The 14,840-nt window shown below is 32.7% G+C and overlaps 1 protein-coding gene across 1 annotated transcript in view; it reads right to left on the reverse strand.

Moving 5' to 3' along the window:
* Positions 1–14,840, reverse strand: part of GABRG1 (gamma-aminobutyric acid type A receptor gamma1 subunit) — an 87,989-nt gene that overhangs the window by 36,500 nt on the left and 36,649 nt on the right. The window contains exon 3 of the mRNA XM_003898641.4: positions 9,381–9,448. Within this exon, the coding sequence (XP_003898690.1) occupies positions 9,381–9,448 (68 nt within the window). The remainder of the gene's footprint in view (positions 1–9,380; positions 9,449–14,840) is intronic.

Consider the following 14,840-nt stretch of genomic DNA (forward strand, 5'->3'; position numbering starts at 1 on the left):
ACATGTGCACAACGTGCAGTTTTGTTATACATGTGCCATGTTGGTGTGCTGCACCCGTTAACTCGTCATTTACATTAGGTATTAAACCTATTTTAAACTCCCTTTGCCTCCGCTGAGATTCAATACTGATTTGAAATGGAGCAGTTCTTAGTAAAAATACTAATATTTGACAGATTTTAGATATATTTATGATAATATAATTTTTATTTAAAATCTAGCAATCTGGCAAAAGAGTAAAGTATTCCATGAAGTTAGTTTATGCTGAGTTGTCATATGCCATAACATAATTTTAAAAATAATTATCTAAAAACATGTAAATAACTGAGCCTAATATTTTTGATAAATTAGACATGTTTTCATAAACCTTTATTAAATTTAATTAAAATATATATTTGATAGCCTTTCGTTTAAGCAGAGAAAGCTAATGTTTTCCAGATTCCATCAAATTGTTTTTGCCCAGTGACTATTCTATACTGCCAAGCTCTATCTTCTCATTTCTTTTCCTGCTTTTCCCTGATTGTAATTGAGATAGAAGGAAGCTTTTTCAAGATCATACAAAGTGTAAGAGATTCTGATCATGTACTCCACAATTTTAACTTCTTTACCATAACTCAGGTCATCCATATGAGGCAAAAATTTTTAAACCACAGAGATGAAATTTATATGTTGACAATTAGTAGTTTTGGTCACTTATTTCATACTTACCTTTCTTTCATCTTGCTTTTTACTTTCATGGCATTTGTATCTATGTTATCACTGTGGGGTATTTGGATGAATAAATGATTGAATAAGTCTAACCTGCATGGACCACGCTTCCTAAGTATGAAACATAGTATGATAACAAATATACAAGAGATCCCCTTTATTCATGAGTATGCATTCTAAGATTCCCATTGAATACCTGAAACCCTGAATAGTTGGGAACCTTATATGCTCTGTTTATCCTATACATACGTACCTATGATAATGTTCAACTGATAAATTAGGCACAGTAAGAGGTTGACAACAATGAATGATACAATATAATTTTAATAACAAAATACTGTAATGAAGGTTCTATGAATGTGATCTCTACCTTCTTCTCAAAATAACTTATTGTACTGTACTCACCTATTTTTGGATCATTGTTGACCATGGATAACTGAAACCACAGAAAGCAAAACCACAGATAAGGAGGGACTGGTGTATAAACACACTCAAACTATACTTCCCCATTACAACTTATTACCAACTAACAGCATGGTAAGAAGTTCTCTGTGATAAATGATTGATATTCAGATGAAGGTTCTGCTTCCTAGAAAAGCTTCATCGCCAGTAGGCAAACATGCTTTCTATCCACATATGCAACATTTGTTATAGATTGGTTCAATGCTAAATAGCTAGATTAATTGCTGGATGAGCTGAGTGGGAAAAGTGTTTCTACATCTGTGACTGCCCTGTACTACAAATGTTTTATTGATGTCTGAATTAGCTTGTCTATCTGAGCAAGAGAGAACACTATATTTGGAAATGATATATTCAGAAATAGTCCACATGACTCATGTTTTAAATTGTTTATATTATTACCAGTTTATAAAATGCTTACTGTTGTCCATAGTCCAGCTGCAGAAAATGAAGAACTTTCCAACATTGTATCCTGCTAGTGGGGCATTATTTGCACTTGCTTCTTCTGTTTACCTCAGGAGTTTGAATCCTATTGTGCCTAACACAAAGCTAGGTACCTCTACCAGGAAATCCAAGGCTTATCATAGAGTTTTAACAATTTCAATTATGGTAATTTGTTACAATTTTTATTATAACAAAATGTCAAAAGTCAAGACATTTACATAAGTTTTCTCTACTGCACTTTTTAATTAAACTGAAGAGCAGCTGGTGTTAGTTCAAATTCATTGTCAATCTAAGACGAAAACCTTTACTACATTATTTTAAGCCTTTGCTGTTCTAGATGTAAAAATAGCACATTGAATAAGGGATAAGGTATTGTCTTTTAATTACATACATAATTTTAAATAATTTCCAGATAATCAATATAACAAATACTAAATATATCCAAAGTATGCATAATAGTAAGAGTAATGTGTAGTACAAAGAACACTGACTGGATGGAATGGGAAAATTTTGTCGTAATTCTGAGATTTACTAGAGTAGGGTGCTGACCAAGTCACTTATACACTCTTACTGGCAAAATGTGGGCACAAGGCAAGATCGTAATTACTATCTTTCCCAGCTCTAAGACTCTATGATCATGAAAACATTATAAAATATTAGATTAATGTATTTTTTAAAAAGTCCTACCTATAAGAGGGGTAAAGTCTGAGGTGAACATGGTTTCTTTCAATGACTTTTCCTCATAAAAATACTTTCAGTCTGTAAGTACCATTGGTACCTTCCTTTAATCCTGCCTAATCCCTACTAAATTTATAGGTGAAAATGGCTTGGACTAGTAACCTCCAAACCTGGTTGACTAGAATTCTCTGATAAGCATTCTCACAATTCTTTTTATTAATTTTTAATTTCTAATTTTATTTTTAACATTTTATTTTAAAATTTTACTTAAAATTTTATTTTAAAAAATTAGAGGCAAGAGCTCACTCTGTTGCCCAGGCTGGTTTTGAACTCCTGAGCGCAAGTGATCCTCCTGCTTCGGCCTCCTGAAGTGCTAGGAATACAGGCGTGAGCCACTGTGCCCAGCCAGCATTTTCAAAATTCAACGTGCAAATAATATATGTAGCTCTACACAATTTTACAATGTAATCTCCTAACATGAAAAAATATGAACTGCCTAAATGTGCCTTAGGTCATATTAATTTGTGTGTGTGTGTGTGTGTGTGTGTGTATGCTAAATTACTTTTTCTTAGATATGTATGTACTTTTTCTTAGATATATATGTTTTTATATTATTATGTGTGTTTTTATATTATTAGCAAAGTCACTCTTCTCTGATTAATAAATGTGTAAATAAAGGTGTAAAAAATTAGGAATCATAAGAGTATGTTTGAATCAGCTATAACATGTGAGATTTGGAATAGTGACTTGGAGCAGCCGGTTAAAGGCCAAAAACCAAGTTTTAAGTACATTTATGATAGTCATGAGCTGAAGCAAACTAGACATTCATTCTATCAGAACATTTGCCACAAACCTACTCTGAGGACAGAATTATCAAGCAGTACATTCTACAACATTCTATGATTGCTAACCCATAAAAAACTAAAAAAAATAGTAACCAATTCAAGACTGTCTACCTTGAGGTATCTATCTTGAAGTGTCAAAAAATTCAAACAATTTTTGAATTTGTTTTCTAAAAATTCAAAATTTTCACTTTCAATATTTGACCAAAATCTATGAGAGGTCTAGGGTATGTATACACATAGCCTGAAGAAATAATAATGGTAGCTAAAATATTTAATAATAATATTACTCAATTACAGCAAATTGGAAATATTCCACATGTAAAATAATTCATTACTAAATAATATGCAACATTTAATTAATTTTTTAAAAGTAATGACACAGTATAACACATAGAAAAACATAATATTATAAAATAGTGAGGTTAAAAAAGCATTGGGTAAAACTATGTACATAAAGTTACAATCATAACAATGGTGACCACTAGATATAATATTTCAGTATATTTTAAATTTTTTCTTTTATCTAAGTTAAATTTCTAATTTTCCCAGATTGAGTATGTATTACTTTTATAATAAAAAACTCTTTTTATGGAAAACATTTTTAGAAGAAAATAGCATTAGGATCACCATTTACAATTTAAAATATGTATAGATTCGTACACAGCATTTTTCCTGCCTTTTCCCTTCTGTCTTGGTCTAATTTGCATTTTTAGTCATCTTCCCTGCTAGGTTTTATGCTCTTCTGAAGAAAGGATGACATATCTTTTCCGATATCTTTTTTAACAATGAACCAATTGTCACTATAATAAATGGTTAATAAATATACGACAGACAAATAAAACAATGAAATATATATATAATTGTATTTGAATTAAGAAATAAAATTATTTTGATAATTTTTAGAGATTCTAAGGTCAATTTAACATTAAGGTTGGATACTTGACCATTTCACTTAAATGAATGAAAAATGATTATTACTGAGAAAAATCCCTTATTTACATTCTATAATAAATAATAATTGTGACTTCTGTAGCTCTACATACATTTTTGTTTCAAAAGATATTTTTTCCTTGTGTAGAGAGCAATTAGATTTTTGTTTTCTGTTAAAAAAATTCTGAAAATGGACATTCCTGTTACATATTTCTGCGCAGGCCAGAAAGAAAGCATTCTGTCATTTGCTAAGTTTGCCTGATCCTCTTTGCCTACTGCTCACCCTCTTGTAGTCCTCTCCAGCAGGCAGTTATTTTGAAGCACAGCCCAGGTGACTTCCCAGCTCCTTTTTAAATTGTCGTCTTCATATCTGGTGCCCTTGTTCCTCAGCCCTGTCTCCATTACTAAGACAAATCAGAATTTCCAGCAGGAAGATCCTGTCCTGTTTCAATTCCCAGCAGGAAGATTCTATCCAGTTTCAGAAGTATATTCTAGGACTGTGTGACATATCACTCTTGCAGTTAGAAAATATTTAAATTAACTTCTGCAGGTGAGAACTGGGATCTAAGTAGTTTTTATTAGTTGTTCCTTGTCCCTTACTTTCAAAGTATCCATATTAGTCATCTCTTAATATTGGATTATATAAGGGTATACCAGTTCCTATAATTAAATTCATGTCCAAATTATACCTGGAATTTTTAGTTGTAGCTACTTTTGTACTTACTAATCTTATGCTGTAGCCTCCTGTTAGATACCCATAATATCATCTTGAATTTCCTGGAGCTCTTACTGATTTTGATTTGGCTTTAAAGAATTGCCATGGCCCTTGAGTGTTGTACTTGCTAGTCAGAGGGCAGCCAACATCGTGAGATATTTACTCAGAAGAGTAAAGATACATAATCTCCCCCAAATCTGAAAAGTTACGAGGTTATAACTATTTTATCTAATAATCTCTAGTAACATATTCTTCACTTCAATTCTGATTGCATATTTTTGTTCTGCTTATATTGAAGATAGTTTTAATCAAACCATATATAAAATTGAACAGCTTCTTTCCAAGTTACTCTATTTTCCCCGTCTTCATTAGTGCATCTGTTACTCATTTTGACTGTAAAAAGAAAAGCATATTCCATTGTAGAATAATGTGATTTTAAGCATTATTCAGAAATCTATGGAAATGCTATTTTATGTATCTAAGTTTAAAAAGAAACACCCATTTTGCAGCAAAACAAATTTTGGCTAACTTAAAAAATTAAACTAATATATTAATTTTGTTTCTTACTAGTAAATTAAATTACATGAGTACTTAAGGCAGTGACACCCTCTTGCTTTCTTAATTATGCTTAAATCTGCTTCCTCGATTACACTCACATTCAAAACAATTTTGCTCATTTTATGAAAAGTGAATTCTAATTTCCCTGCATTGTTTAGTTAAAATAATCTTCTACATAACCTATTTCTTATTCATCCCTAGTATTACAATGCTTTTCTTTTTAATAAACATTATCAAGTGTTCCGTGGGGTTCTTTTATTTATCTATTTTCACCTGTTTTAGTATCACTAGTTTCAATAGTAATTTTATTTAATTAAGTTTTTTTTAAATGATCACTGTTGAAGAGTATAAGTGTGTAATTTGCTCCACTGGGGAAACTAAATCATTAATACATTAATCTTTTATATAGGAAGATCATTGTAGAAGCCTGTTGATAGTCATTCTTGTCAAAGTGTTTCTAGAATACTAATACATCCTTGAATCTTGTTTCTCTTTACTTTAATGACCATGTTTTTATTTAATGTATTCATGCAAATTGAAAACATAATCCCCAAACAAAAAATATACAATTCAGGAAAATGCAGATTTTCCCATATGCTCAGTCTTATTTTCTCTAGGCGTTGGTTACTTAGAAACTAAACATTACAATATTCCACCAAAAAAAATAACATTTTAGCAATGTATTACTTTATGAAATCTGATATTTGCATATTGTTAAAAAATGCAACGTATTACACATATATATTAAAAGTTTTCTGTTTGTAAAAATCAATTGATTATATACTAATTTGTTTTGGGTAGAACTAATACTAAAAAGATTTGTTGAAACTGCCTCTTCCCTTAGTTTCCACAGCATTGTTTTGTCACTTTCTTGTCAACCTTGATGTTTCATTTACTATCTCAGCTTCTTCTTTCAGGTCCTTAAATACATGCATTCCCTAAGGTCTGCTATTTGTTTCTTTGTTCTTCTCTTTTCACTTTAAGGCTGTTTTCCCCATCTCACAGAGGTTTGGCAAATTCCTGACAAAGATTTGGCCCCAGCCTCGACTTTTCCCTGAATGTTAGCCCCTAATTTAAGACTAACTTCTAGGTCAATCTTTTGGAACATTACTTTATCCTCTCAAATTCAATTTTATCCACAGCCAGTTCATATTTGCTTGTACTAAGGTGACAAAGATGTCACTTATGGCATGGCTAAAATGTTGTCACTACAATAATCAGTGCAGACAGCTGTAAAAGTTAATGAGAGTCATGTGAAGATTGCATCAGTAAGAGAAAAACTGAGTGTGACTGTCACACCAGAGGAGTGAGCAGACATAGGTAACCATTAGGCATACCAGAAAGGTTCCCCAGCTGTAAAGCAATAAAACCTGTAATAAAGAGAAGACTTGACTGTTGTAATATTGAATAGCTAAAATGAAGAAGAAAATCAGCAAAATACTTGAGAACTATCTTTAGATGTCTTACGGGCTGAATGGTGTTACCCCCTAAATTCATATGTTGAAGACTTAATCCCAAGAACTTCAGAATGTGACTACATTTAAAGGCAGGGCCTTTAAAGTCAACATGCGGCTTTTAGGGTGGTCCCTAATACAATATGACTTGTGATAAGAAGAGAAAAGTTAGATACACAAAGAGACACCAGGGACGCACAGACACAGAGAAAAGACCATGTGAGGACATGGTGAGAAAGCAGCTGTCTGCAAGCCAATGAGATAGACCTAAGAAGAAACCAAACCAGCCAAGGCTTTGATCTTGGACCTCTGGCCTCAATATCTGCAAGAAATAGATTGTTGTTGTTTAAGCCACCGGTCTGTGCTACTTTTTTGTGGCAACCCTAGCCAACTAATACCAAAGGCAAAAGCGAAGGAGAGGAGTACAAGACGTTATTGAATGCATTCAACGGGACTCAGTAGTCTGACTCACAGAAATGGGATCATTAGCGTTTGGAACTGAACATTGTAAAGTCTTTTTTAAAATAATGCCTGTTGCTTATATTGGCATTGTTAATTTTGTTCTTCATTAGTAATAAAATACTATTTATTCTATGTATATAACATAAAGAATGAATATCACACATTCTCAATTTTTATTCTAAATTGTTCTGTCTTGATATTTTCTCATATTCTCTCTCCCTTCCTTATTTCTCTTCTTCTCTCCTCTACCTTCTCTACCCCCATACTCTTATCTCATCTTCTAAGCCATGTTTCTCAAAATAGTAGTTTATAAAATTAAATCTACATTCCCACTCACTCCCTAGCTCCCAGAAACCAGCATTTGACTATATGACTATCCCTGCAAGAACCATATATATTCTCAGGGCTCCATGGCAAAAAGTTTGGACATGAGGCCACTTTTGAAGATGAAGGAGGGATGTACAATCCAGTTGTTATCCCTTTCCTGCCTTCGCCATTCCAACTGAATTTCTCCTAACAAAGATAATTAACACCACCTACTTGCCAATGCCAGTTATCACAATCTAATCCATTTTATTGTATTCTCATGTGCATTTGTAATTCATTATGATTCCCTCCTTCTTTATCGTCTTTACTCTCTCAGATTTTGTAACACCATCTTCTCTCATTTTTGCTCCTACCCTTCTGACTTTTCTGAATATGTCCCCTTTCTGTGCTTCTCTTTCTGGCAACTATATTTCATATACATTCATCTCATTACACCATCTGGTCCTCAGATCTGCGATCGTCTTAATCTGAATCTTCTCTTAGATCATCTCACACATTCTTGATGTCTTAAGCTTTATTATATTCTTCTTGTCTTCTTTCTCTTTCTCATCTACATCTATATTTTGTGCTAACATCTTCCCTGATAGCAGATCTATAAGACAAAATGCTGCTGGACAGTTCCTCCCGAATGCACCATGAGGATTTGGGGCACATAAGCCTACACTTATTCCTACGTCGGATAATAACTCTACCATCTTCAAAGTATCTTCATTTCTACACCTTGGAGCCAGGTTACACATAATAAGTCACCAAATTCTCAAAAAATTACCTATTTTTTTAAATGTATTATTGTCATCTCCAGCTTGATTACAACTGCAGTAAGTAAGCCCTTGAAGATCTCTTGTCCAGACTAATACAATAAACTGTAATGGGTCTCTGTAACCCTAACTTGGACTCTTACCTCCATCTTCTATATTACTATAAGAGAAATGTATTAAGAAATGTAAATCTGCCTTTGAAACTCCCCTGGTAAAATATTACCTGTCATTTCTCTTATCCCAAGGGATATAATTTATACATAATACAATTTAGAAGCTTCCTATTACGATGGCTTACAAGACTGTCCTTAATAAGATCCTTCAATATCCCTGTTGCCTCAATTTCTTACTTTGCACTTTGTATTCCAGTAACATCAAATTGCTGGAAGTTCCCCTGATCTTATGAGGCTGTTTCATTCCTCTGTGACTTTATGCATGCTGCTTTCTCTGCCAGTAAGTCCTTTGTTTTCTCTCTCTGATTGACTACTTTCCCCTCAGGCTTTCTGATTTTTTCTTTCCAGATTTCTTCAGGGACCTCTTCTTGCTGGATCAGATGATAATCTGTTATGCCCTTGCATAGTTCTACCAAACACAGCACATTGGAATAACAAGACACAGATTCTTAGACATAGGTGTAGTTTAGCTCCAGTTGCCAATACCTGGCACAAACTAATTGTATATGTTGATCTGAATTCATTCAGAATTAAGTATAAAAAATAACTCATATACAAATTCTATTTTGGAGGTATACACTTGAGAGATCTCAATGGCAGATAATTATTTTTAATATTTCTTTCTTTCTTTTTTTTTCTTGAAGCTTACAGAGTTCCTGTGTTTATTATTCTTTTCCAACTAATCTTTTTTTTTAAATTTATTTATTATTATTATACTTTAAGTTGTAGGGTACATGTGCATAACGTGCAGGTTTGTTACATATGTATACTTGTGCCATGTTGGTCTGCTGCACCCATCAACTCATCATTTACATCAGGTATAACTCCCAATGCAATCCCTCCCCCCTCCCCCCTCCCTATCATGGACTCACCATATTAATTGGATCAACTGGTCCAATGCTGTTTACATACACATCAGTTTCAATTACTGTGGGCCTCACTGCAAAATACCAACAAAAAGAATGGTCAAAGATATGATTAGACATTGTTTTAAATAAATCTTATTTTTAAAGAAATCTTAATAACTACTTACATCTTACCATTTCAATCATAAAACATATTTTATTATGAAATGTGAAAATGTAGCCATTATAAAAACAATCTTTACATTTTGCAGATCAGTCACAGATAATTATATAGAGATAAAGCACATTAGATAATGCAGAAAAATGACCTTGTAGACTGAAAGTTTCTGTTATTGTGGCATGTTTTTAGTCATTCATGCTCAGTTATCTTTTTCAAACTTCATCCATGTTTCCTATATGACAGAGTACTTCTCACTCATAATTGCAACGCTGTGATTGACCAGGCAAGGTGTACTTATTCTTTTAATACACACACAAGTCTGCCAGACTGAATATCTACTCAGTCTCAGTCTCCAGATCTTGGCATTTTTCAATCTGACAGAGCCCTCAAGCTACTAAACTTCAGTGAAAAATGTGAAGCATTTTGCAAAACAATGTCTATCAAATTTTAGAATAATATTTTTACCCCTTGCAATTAAAAATACACTTAATAAAACACACGACACTTACATAGTTTGTTTTTCCTCAAGCAAAAATTTTATTATATGGCATACATATTTAATAACACAGATTTAATTTTAGTATACAAAACTATGTTTCTAGATCTACACAATACTTGAAAATGCAATTCCTTTGCTAGCCAGCAATTAGATATCTTAAATAAAAGTAGGTCATACGGTTAATGGAAGGTTTTACAATGTAACGTAGACTGATGACTTCTGAGATGAGTTGCTTTAACTGTTTCTAATTTGTTTCTGACTAGCTATGAATTATAGCCAATAAATATAAAATTAAGCTAATTATAGTTAGATTAACAGAATGATTTTTATGAAAGTCAATTAAAAACAAGACAATAGATTTATTAGTTCCATTTGTAAGTATATTGATTATCACTTATAAGTGATTATAACTGATATAAACAATATACCATTCTTATACAATAAGACTTTTTTTTTCAGTTAAGCTGATAAATCAGCAAATGTCAAGTGCCCACTTTTATTTTACATATTCAAAGCTGAACATTGTCTACATTGAGAGAGAAATTGTTCCTGGGACAATTTTCTTTAGAGTATAAATGTTTTCTACATTTATGATGTCGAAGGTTATAGATATAAGTTAACTGTCTTGGTTTCCTGATATCAACGTTTCTTAGCCAATTATAAGATAAACATATACGTTAGAAAAACATTAACTTTGGCATTTTGGCATGAGTTACATAGAACGAGAGACACTGAAGTATTTTATGATGTGCATACAGCAAGTGCACCCAGAATGAGACAAAAGAAGAATCACATCAGTAAGTCCAATACTGCTACGAATATAGATGATACTTAGTTAATAATTGTTAAATATGTATTTGAAAGCTCTGACAAATCTTTTTGAGTTATTCTGTTTACCATTTTGTAAACTTGACATGCTATTTGATCTGATCCTTGACTCTGCAGCACCAACCCACAAAGATGAATAAACCGGAAAGTAGACTAAAATATTTCGTATTAATTTTGAAATCACGACTGGTGACATGCTTTAAAATATAATTGATAAAAAACCCCAGAAATCTGTAATTGCTTCTTAATAATGACTCATTGTTGCTTTGATTCATAGTATCAACAATACTTACGAGTAATATTACATAAATATTCACTTCTTGGAAATGACTAAGTAATCTTTCTTAGTACTATCATTTTCTCAATCCAAAGTTTATTCAATTGCAAGATATGAGTGATGTTCAAAAACTAAAATATTATATTTTAATTTAAAACTAGAAAAATAAAACTAACAGAGAATTGTCATTCCAGACTCTAAATAACATCTTGAAAGTAAGCACAGACTATGTTTAATTCATCAATACACACGGAGATTAAAGATCTCTTTTTTGCAATAGCATAACAATGCATGGGAAAACCATGTACTGCCACGGAAAATCACACACACACACACACACACACACACACATATGTGTGTGTGAAGGCAGGTAGAGATGGCACTGGATTATTTTTGCAAGGTTTCTTTCTGTGCTGTTATTCTAAGAACTTTGCTTTAAGTTGCTCCACAGGATATAAGTAGATATTCTCCCAGTGGGAGTCAGTATATAGAAAGAATAGAGGTTCAGGGCAATTTAAAGACCATCCAGAAAACAGAAACAGGTAGAAAAATTTAAAATTTTAAAAAGAGAAAAGCAGTGTGATCAATGAAGTTTCCGCATTCAAATTCCAAGTAGCAAAGGCAATAATTAGGAGAGCCAAATGTAGAGGTGGGTAATTGGTATATCAGTGAGAAAAGATAAACTACAATAGATTTAAAAAACATTTTCTTTCTAATTGATTTTAACCATGCTTTCTTGGACACACCATTCTAATTTAACTAAGATACCTTTAGCAGATTATGTAGATTTTCGGTCACTTTTGTATATTAAAATTAATTTAGGTCAATTAAAAACTCTAATCCTGTAGAGTTTTATAGGTTTTCTTACTGTCACAGAATAGGCCTTAAAAAAGAGAAATAGTCCCACTTATTCAGATATTGAAGTTATCATACATAATTTTTTTCTTTATTTTATGTTATATAAATTTTACTTCAAATTTAAATATTTCATTCAACCGAGTATATTATTGTTCGTAAATGACATACGTACAATTCCAAGAAAGAAAGCAACCACCTAGGTGAGCACTCTTACACAACTGGTTGTTTTTGGACCGTCTTCTGGTCCTTGCCCATATACAGATTACTTTTTATCTAACTACTCGAATTTCTATGAATATTTTCTTTTATTGTGAAAGCTAGTGTTTGTTGTTGTTGTTGTTGTTGTTGTTTTTAAGAAAACAAAGGAATAAAAGAATGGCTACTCCATAGGCAGAGCAGCCTCTATGAAGATCTTCTGAAAGTTTATTCAGGGAGACAACTGTTTTTATCTGCAAATAATCACTTCTCATAAATGTACCAACTGTTTCCTTCAACTGATACATTCATGAGAGATATGAGTGTATAATTTTTCTTCTAGTAATATCCCTGTCTGGTTTAGTTATCAGGATTTTGCTGGTTTAATAAAATGAGTGGAGTATCCTTTCTCCATTTCTTTGAAAGAATTTGTGTAAGACTTATAGTAGTTCTTTCTTCTATATTTTTTGAAATTCACCAGTGAAGCAACAAAAATGTAGTATTATTTCTGAACTGAATCATCCTTCTGTGAATATGTTATTGAGACAATTGGGAAGTGGGGCCAAGTATTCACTGGTAGTAACATATCAATATTATCTTCCTGGTTTTGATTATTGTATCATGCTTATATAAGGTTGAAATAATATAAGTATATTCTCTGACCACAACGAAGTTAAAATAGAAATTAACAAAAAATATATCTTTAAAAATCCCCAAATATTTAGATATTAGGTAACATTTCAAAATAATTGATGAATCAGGAAAAAGTCAGTAGGAAATCAATTTTTCAAAAGTAAATAAAAATGAAAATAATGTTACAGATTATAAAATTGAGAAAAATAAAATCTTGATCTAGTTAACAGAAAGGCTATAGTTATTAAATGGTAGAGCTTATAAACATGTCCCAAGAAGGAAAACTCCAGGCCCATATCACACATAGACTTTGAAATAAGTATGATTAACACATTCCAGTTTCCCTAGACTATAGAGCAGAAGTCCTTGACCCAAAGATAGATGCCAAGCTTGAGTTTAGATACTTCTGAGGCCTTAAACAACAAGGAAATGTCAAACACCACTTGACAACCTTCCCAGGTTACATGTAGATATATATGGATGAAAAGGTGCATAGGGATAAGTAGATTCTTAAGGCTGAGCTAATACTATAGCTAGTAGAAACATATGGCTGTTTAAATTTAAATAGAAATTAATTGCATTTAAATGAAATAAAAATATTTCATAAGCACACTAATCACATTTCAAGTACAGAACAGCCACTTGTGGCCAGAGATTACAAAAATGGGCAATGCAGAACAACATTTCTATCATTTCAGTAAATTTTACTGAACAATGTTCACCAGTGGTTCTCAATGAGAACACCATGTCTCCTGTAAATTATTTTGAAAATTTCTGGGCCGGGCGCGGTGGCTCAAGCCTGTAATCCCAGCACTTTGGGAGGCCGAGATGGGCGGATCACGAGGTCAGGAGATCGAGACCATCCTGGCGAACACAGTGAAACCCCGTCTCTACTAAGAAATAAAAAAAAAAATAGCCGGGCGAGATGGCGGGCGCCTGTAGTCCCAGCTACTCGGGAGGCTGAGGCCGGAGAATGGCGTGAACCCGGGAGGCGGAGCTTGCAGTGAGCTGAGATCCGGCCACTGCACTCCAGCCTGGGCTACAGAGCGAGACTCCGTCTCAAAAAAAAAAAAAAAAAAAAAAAAAAAAAAAAAAAAAAAAAAAAAAAGAAAATTTCTGGGCAGCTGTTTGTGTTCATCACAAAAATTGAGATTATTAGTAATAGTGTTTAGTGGATGAAGTCCTAGAACTTCATAAAACAGTCATATGCGATTAAAAATTGTCCCATATTTAACAAGATTTTGAATATCCTGTCTTGCATTCTTATAGGTAAAACAGTATAAAACAGTATGCCTTATAGTCTGAACCTAGAAGATAAGTTTCTTTACATGTAACCACGAAGTATTTTTGTGTTTGCCAGGAATTCCTGAAAAATAAAACACAAGAAGATGGTATTTATTTTGTTCTAAATTTTACAAAATGTTTTACACCATTTTACCTAGCCATATCACCAACTACAATGTTGCTCATAGTACTGGAGTCACTGATAAGACACACTTATATCTCTTGATTTATGTGGGCTTTCTAATATACAGTCATTCTTTGTATAAATGCAAGCATCTGGCAGCTTCATAATTTCCTTCAGTGTAGTTAAACCTGAGCATTTTCATATAGAATGTCAAATATTTCATTATAAATTACTTTTTGCACCTTATAATACAGGTGTCATGTAGTGTATATCCCACTACAAAATACACACAAACAAACCCCATATATTTATATTTAAATGGCGTGTGTGTGTGTGTGTGTGTGTGTACTCCCTAGAATGTCTTCTCAGGAAAATTGAAGACTGGTTTCTCATTCTCTACTTAAATATACATTTAGGCAGCAGATTTGGCAACCTGCTCTTGCTCCCATACCTGATCGGGGAAAAGGAAACCTAGAAGTGATAGGACTTAAAGAAGAATAAGCAGAGGAAGAGCTGCACATCTACTCTTCAGCACTTTTAGGATACTTTGTTTCCTTGTGGCTATAAAGCACGCCAAAAGAAAATAACTTGGTTAGCAGCATCTCACA

The sequence above is a fragment of the Papio anubis genome, chromosome 3 (genome assembly GCF_008728515.1).
Source record: "Papio anubis isolate 15944 chromosome 3, Panubis1.0, whole genome shotgun sequence".
NCBI lineage: Eukaryota > Metazoa > Chordata > Mammalia > Primates > Cercopithecidae > Papio > Papio anubis.